Source organism: Mytilus trossulus, chromosome 12 (genome assembly GCF_036588685.1).
Source record: "Mytilus trossulus isolate FHL-02 chromosome 12, PNRI_Mtr1.1.1.hap1, whole genome shotgun sequence".
Classification (NCBI taxonomy): Eukaryota; Metazoa; Mollusca; class Bivalvia; order Mytilida; family Mytilidae; genus Mytilus; species Mytilus trossulus.
The window spans coordinates 42,788,104-42,795,788 of record NC_086384.1 but is presented as its reverse complement, the minus strand read 5'-3'; the positions used below and the strand labels follow the sequence as shown (position 1 = coordinate 42,795,788).

The 7,685-nt window shown below is 30.8% G+C and overlaps 1 protein-coding gene across 1 annotated transcript; it reads right to left on the bottom strand.

Annotated features, from left to right (window-relative positions):
• Positions 1-1,771: 1,771 nt before the first annotated feature.
• On the bottom strand, positions 1,772-7,592 carry LOC134692137 (uncharacterized). The gene is made up of 5 exons (XM_063552565.1): positions 7,336-7,592; positions 5,258-5,403; positions 3,541-3,648; positions 2,747-2,850; positions 1,772-2,022 (listed from the first exon to the last, which is right to left on the bottom strand). Exons 1-5 carry the CDS (start codon positions 7,471-7,473, stop codon positions 1,850-1,852), a joined length of 669 nt encoding a protein of 222 aa, XP_063408635.1. The 5' UTR covers positions 7,474-7,592; the 3' UTR covers positions 1,772-1,849.
• Positions 7,593-7,685: the final 93 nt, after the last annotated feature.

Sequence of the window (7,685 nt, the reverse complement as noted above, 5' to 3'; positions counted from 1 at the left end):
CTGTGTGTTATTGAGTCTTTTTGTGCATGTAGACGGTTACCAACTGTTGTTTATATAAATAAGAAGATGTGCTATAAGAGCCAATGAAACAACTCTCCATGCAAGTTATATTGTATTAAAAGTTAAAATCACAGAGCCTGCATGGGCATAAAACAGCAAGCTATAAAGGGGCCAAAAATGACTAGTGTCAAACAATTCTAACAGGAAAATGACATAATCAATATAAAAAAAAACACCAATGAATCCCACATTCAAAGGACAATCACTGAACAACAGTCTTTTGACTTAGGAAAGGTGCACAACAATGCAGCAGGTTTAAAGGTGATTTTGATATGTGCCAACCTTCACCCTGCTTCAGTGATTCCCTATATAATCAACATAGTTTTTCTCATGAAAGGGAGGGTCAGTGCCCCCTGGATCACCCTATGTTCAATAGTATTAAAACTAGATGAGCCCAGGCGACACGAAGGCCCAGTCTCAAAAAGTTGAAAAATCTGCAATTTCAATAACAAATGTGGACACAAATATGATGGTAGTCTCACATATCAAAAATCAGCTCAAAATCGGGAGGCGTATAGAAAAAAGTCTGTATAACTGATTTTCAAGTTTTGTAAACCCTTAATTTTGGTAAAAATTTGCGGAGCAAAACGAAACTTAAACTTGACCTGTAAATCATCATGGTTAACTCACATACCAAAAATCAGCCAATATCTGATGGCGTTCAGAACACAACTCTGTATAATGGTTTGTTGTGGAATGCCAATATCTGATGGCGTTAAGAACACAACTCTGTATAATGGTTTGTTGTGGAATGCCAATATCTGATGGCGTTAAGAACACAACTCTGTATAATGGTTTGTTGTGGAATGCCAGTCTTACGGACAAGGGTAAAAACTATATGGCACTGACAACTTCGTTATGGGGCCATAAAAAAGAGAGACAAACAGAAGAAGCGAATAAATGATGAAAGTGATTGCAATATAACCAAGCAAATCTGATATGTAAACTTTGAAATTTAGATTAATATTTAAACACTGGTAAACTGAGTACAGTTTGACACCAATAACCTAGTAATTCTTTCGGTTTTGTGATTACACATGTACAGATTACTAAATTAATAAATACCATTTTATTAAAATATTTATTCAAAAATATCATCACAGATCATTATAAAATCAACAGCATTAAAATATGTTAGTTTTTCACACATTTAAATTCTCATTCATAAACAAATACACAAATAAACAAATTTACACATCATATAGTCAAGTAAAAACAAAGAATGAATTTCTGAAAAAAACTAATGGAAGTTAAATATTGCTTACATCAATAATCTTATTAATAAATGCAAAAAATAAACTATTTAATTTGTAGCAAGTTTAAAGTTTGCTTCCATCACAATTCTACTTGAATAAACACAAACGGCAGAAGAAAATGGAAATTACTAAAAGCAAGTTCAAAGAAATGAACATTGTCATGTAAAGATACAAGCTCATATATATTAAAGATTAATGCTATAAATATTGCAGATAAAAAAACCAACAACCTAAAAAATATATTAATAAATAAATTAACAAATGTTTTCATCAATCATGTCAATGAGAAAAAATAGTTGATTTTTTTTTATAATCACATTATTCTTAAATCTTTGCAATTTACTTATCTTTCCTATGAAAAATTTCCATAATTAATAATCAGTCAACTTTTCTGTCACAATTTATCGTAAGAACTAGTTAGTAGTACAATTTGATCAAAACTACTTCTTTGCCTCTTTTCATCAAAACAAAGACTTGCTACCAGCTGTAATACCAATAGCATAAATACAGATTGGTCAAGTTGGTCAACATATTTAAAACAAGTTAGTCTGTAACATAATTCGTATAAATTCTGATTGGTCGACTTTCCCATCGCCATTAATGTCTGCTTCTTCTATCATTTCCTCTAAGTCTCTCTGTGCAAACTTCATCCCAGCTTCTGTGCATATTTGTTTTAAATTGTCTAATGTAATAGATCCAGAATTGTCTAAAATAGATTTAGAAATAAGTTATAAATACAAAATGATTAAATCCATAGATTTGGATTAAAAGAAGATTATAACAATTCTAACAATCCTACAATATTTAAATGACTTTATAGAATGTTTTTTATGGATTATATATGGGGACATACCACAAGAAGATTGCATTATGTAACTTTCTTCTGATGTCTGTGTTTGGTATAAATTTTTCCCAATGTGTTGGCATTCTAAAAGAAACTTTCTTTTTTTCAGATATTGTATAATGACCAATTTTCATTTGAGACAGGTTTGGGAAAAGGTTTGTGAAATATTTTTTTTTCAAATTGTTCCATTTTTTATTTATAATCAGTTTTAGTTATGTTGAATTGAATGTTCTTTGGACAAAATGCCATAACTCTGACTTAACTGGGAGTGTTTTAAGTAATGTTCTTGTGTACTTATTGGTAACCAATGAAAAAAAAATATGTTAGTTCAGAGTTTATGAAAATATTTTTTCCAAAAATATCATGAACTGTTGAACAATGACAGCCTCATATCTAGTTTATAAAATTGAGAATGTAAATAAGGAATGTGACAAAGAGACAAAACTAAAAGGCAGATCGCCAATGGGTCTTCAAAATACAGCAAGCCTATCATTGTATAATTCAAAAAAAATATTGTATAGATCAGAGAGCAAATATTTCTACCTCAAAACAAACATTGATTTTCTGACAGAACAGAGTTACCTACCTTGATCAAACATTTTGAATCCCTGGAGTATTTCATCATAGATGTCTCTAGCATCGTCTTGTCTGTCAATGATGACTTCTAAAAACTCTACAAAGCTGATCTGGCTACAAATACAATATAAATTGTCTATGTTAATTGTTAAAAAGCAAAATTTATTCATTAAAATATTCAAGTAAATATCACCCCATAGGAGAATGAAATCTGATTCCCAGTTTCGACATGGTTTTTTGGGTTTTTTTGTGCCACTTTCTTTCTTAATCATTCCTTGACAACATATAACATTGTTCCACTTTTTACAGTTTTCTAGTAAAGTTCAAAATTATTGAACTGCAGCTATAAATTATCTCATTGCACTGTTACCATAGTTCACAGTGTAATATTGAAATGATCTGACCAATTTATTAATCAGTCAGTTCTTGGTCTCTTTTTAGCTTGAGGTATTATATTTGAGTTGTGAATGATACTATTTTTGTTTGTTTCCTGCTTTGTTAAAGATTTGTATATATATTGAAATAAATATGCTTTACAGTTAATAAAAGTGGTAGCAAGTCATTTTTATTTGCCATAAGCGACTCGTAACATGGTAAATTTGGTTTATGCTCAGTCCACTGTGACACATGTATGACCTTAAACAGTTAATAACATTAAAATGAACTTTGACCTCGAAACTACAATGTATTTTCCATGATTTAACATCATCATATGCATGAGGGTTTCATAAGAATGTCTTCTATAAGGTATGTCATACATTGTACATTGCAAAAGGGCATAATAGCCATCTATAGCAGTTTTACCTTTTTCCTTTAACACTGACATCTGAAATCATATCTTTGGCATCCTCTCTTGAACATTTAAATCCAAGTGCTCTCATTGCACGTCGTAACTCTTTAGCATTGATATATCTGAAAATGAGGAGTACATCAAGTACTGTGGATTCATTATTATTCGTTGGATACCAATTTTCGTGGATTTCATGAGAACAGACACAGTATATTGTTTAATCATACATGTTCCTGAGAATATGAATTTTACATCTTCTTTTTTATATGTTACAAAGGGGGAGAAATTTTAACTACATAATCGTAATATTTCCTAATTTATATAGGTTCAAATTGTTCTTAGAAATTCATTCAGAAAATAAAACATGATAATGAAAGAAAGTATAAACCAATGCAAATGTATTTAAACAAGAGTGCACACACTGAAATGTCTCGCCTTCTTTACTTAATCATTGATATTATGTTGATAGTCCTAAGTATAAAGCTTTATTACAACTGTCATATAAACTTAACATTAACCAAGATAGCTAAACAAAGACCAATGAACCATGAAAATGAGGTCAAGGTCAGATGAACCATGCTAGGCAGACATGTACAGCTAACAATGCTTCCACACATTAAATATAGTTGACCTATTACTTATAGTTAAAGAAAAATAGACCAAAACACAAAAACTTAACACTGTGCAATGAATCGTGAAATTAAGGTCATGGTCAAATAAAACGTGCAGGACTGACATATAGATCCTAAAATATTTCCATACACCAAATAGTTGACCTTTGGCATATAATATAAGATAAAAAGACCAAAACTCAAAAACTTAACTATAACACTGAACCATGAAAATGAGGTCAAGGTCAAATGACATATGCCCGCTAGACATATACACCTCACAATCATTCCATACAACAAATATAGTAGACCTATTGCATAAAGTAAAAGAGAAACAGACCAAAACACAAAAACTTAACTATAACCACTGAACCATGAAAATGAGGTCAAGGTCAGATGACACCTGCCAGTTGGACATGTACACCTTACAGTCCTTCCATACGCCGAATATACTAGCCCTATTGCTTATAGTATCTGAGATATGGACTTGACCACCAAAACTTAACCTTGTTCACTGATCCATGAAATGAGGTCGAGGTCAAGTGAAAACTGTCTGACGGGTATGAGGACCTTGCAAGGTACGCACATACCAAATATAATAATCCTATTACTTATAATAAGAGAGAATTCAACATTACAAAAAATCTGAACTTTTTTTTCAAGTGGTCACTGATCCATGAAAATGAGGTCAAGGACATTGGACATGTGACTGACGGAAACTTCGTATCATGAGGCATCTATATGCAAAGAATGAAGCATCCAGGTCTTCCAGCTTCTAAAATATAAAGCTTTTAAGAAGTAAGCTAACGCCGCCGCCGCCGCCGCAGCCGCATCACTATCCCTATGTCGAGCTTTCTGCAACAAAAGTTGCACGCTCGACAAAAATTGAGAGAAAGATTAACTTGTTTCCAATTCCTATTTTGAATTTCACATAACATTGTACCCCTTTGTTGCTATTTTCATTAGTAAATACTGTTTAAACTTATACACATGTATGCACATGTATTCAATAAGTGTTAGTTTACCTTCTGGTGTTTGTTTCAAATCAGATATAAGTTTTAGCAAACAAAAATATCCACATTTAGTTTTATGTCTTTAATCTCCTCCATGAAATACTTACCCATCAGAATTGGCATCAAACAATTCAAAAACAACAATCAGGTCTCTTATTTCAGAAGATGTTAAATTCTTCAGGATTCTGTCTGATACTTTGTAACCATGGATTTCTTTTTCATTCACAGGATGTTGTTTCAATAGATTTATCAGCTGTAAAATAATTAAACAACATTTTATTCAAACACAAGTTTACTAGCAACAGCTACAATGTATTAGTATTTAGAAAACTGTAAAAAAAAAATTATACCATTTAAACATGTTAAAACATACAAGTAATAAACAGTATTGTGTAGATTAGTTATACATTGTATGTACCAGACATCCTTTAATTTGCAATCACAATATGTTTTACTGGTTTCAATATTACTAGAACACACCCACAAAATAGCGCCTATAGTGCGTTGTTGAAAGTATTTTTTTTTACTTTTTCCTATGTACATATGTGTGTTTGTCTGATATTTTGTAATTGTTTGTTATATTAATTTCATTGTATTTCATGAGGGCCTCAGGGTAGATTTGTTTTATATATCTAACTGTGCAACCCTCTTTAAATAAAGAATTATTATTACATTATATTATTATTAGTATTTTAACTGATGTAGAATGAATTTTCGTAAAATATTTTATGACTGGCTTATTAAAACAATATCCATGCAGATGATTTATTTTTGATTTTTTTCTACCAAAATAACTCAAACTGAATAATCATAAGAATGAATGACAAATGCGGCTATGCATGTTACCTATAGGACACAGGGGCATGATGATTAATTTATTGTGGAAGGAAGTGAAGTGACACACAAAATGAGGTCTTCTCGTTTATTAGTATAGAAATTTTAGAATTGAGGTTTTAAAAAAACAACTTTATAAGGTGGCAGAACATAACAATTGAAATATGATATGGCAAGTATATCAGATTTTGCAATACGAAAAATTGTATTCATGATAATAATTAGTGATATGAAAATGAACATTTGTTAGCACTTATACTCATCATGCTCATACACTACATGTACATATTTATGATTGATATAACAATTTAAGGGTTGCTATATATATGTTTAAATGCTCTTAAATAACAATTGCTATCAGAGAAAGTCTCAAATCTTCAGTGGTCTTTATTTTAAGAGGACCATACTTTTCCTACAGGACACTAGTATTCACAATAAAGGGTATCAGATACCTTCGCCCTAACGTTACATGTGTAAGACCTGAGTCTGTTTGCCCTGCATTTGTTGACCCTTATTTTGTCCTACCTTTATCATGTTTATATAAAACCCAATATATTAATGGTATTTCAAGGTTGTATTTTTTTATTAAGATACTTGTATAAATATATAATATATATCATGTACATGTATATGGTAAATATTACAGGAAATATATATCTCTCAAAATTCGTAATAAAACATGGAATATTTATTTATAAAAATACTATTAATGACTGCAGTTCGTAGTGTAGAATGCTGATCAGGTATAATTATGATTTCTTTGATCACATTCATTGTTGTATTAATTAATTGTCTTAGTTTGATCATGTTAGTGGATTAAAAAAAATACAAAGTTGTTTTTATGAAGATATAAATACAAAGAGATAACTTTAATTTCAGCTGTTTCAGGTACATGATGAGTATTAAATGAAATATCTTCTTTTCCTGAACAATTTTCTGCAAATCAAATCAAATCAAAGAATATGATTGCAACATTATAACATACATTTATATGTAAATATTCAAAAAAACTTAATAACACTCCTTACTCAACAATGCTCAAATACTAGTAGTAATTGACACATTATACAACATAAAAAATATATATCAGAGCAAAAGCACACAGGAAAAATTGGAAATTGAGCAGCCGACCCAGATTCCACATAATTTAAGATTGATATATATATATATATATATGTTATAATTCTCCATTATTATGCACGTTATCAAGTAAATCAAAAAGATGTCAAACAGTCAAGTGTAACTTCTTCAATGCACACACCAAACCTAGACATGGTTGTGCACGTCAAAAGCAGACATCAAAATAATTCTATTTAAGTTTATACTTCATCAGATCAGTAAACTTTCTAACCTTTTCTCTTGGAAGCGGGGGCGGTGGGATATGAGTTGGAGTCATTGGATCTCTTGGTCCTTCGCTAGTTTTTGTCTCTTTCTTTGACTTCCCCTTTTTACCCTTCCCTTTCTTTGATTTTCCCTTTTTCTTCGGCATGTTTATCTTATTTTCTTAATTGACTCAATCAAAACTATTGTTTTCACAACGTTAATTAGTTTCGGGCACCTGTCGGCGCCATTTTGAAGCTTTGTTGTTGCTGTGTGACGTAGTGAAAAACTAACGGTTAACTCAAAAACGAAAGGGAAAGGTGATACTTTCCGGAAAATGGGTGAACACAATTTTTTTATATAAAAGATCATAAAACTTGG

Bases quoted from the DNA above. Each gene is read 5' to 3' on its own strand.
- LOC134692137 (XM_063552565.1), bottom strand. From the start codon at position 7,473: ATGCCGAAGAAAAAGGGAAAATCAAAGAAAGGGAAGGGTAAAAAGGGG. The intron at 5,404-7,335 runs GTTAGAAAGTTT...ATTATTTTACAG, and splicing joins CCCCGCTTCCAAGAGAAAAG to CTGATAAATCTATTGAAACA. The intron at 2,023-2,746 runs GTAGGTAACTCT...AATCTATTTTAG, and splicing joins ATTCAAAATGTTTGATCAAG to ACAATTCTGGATCTATTACA.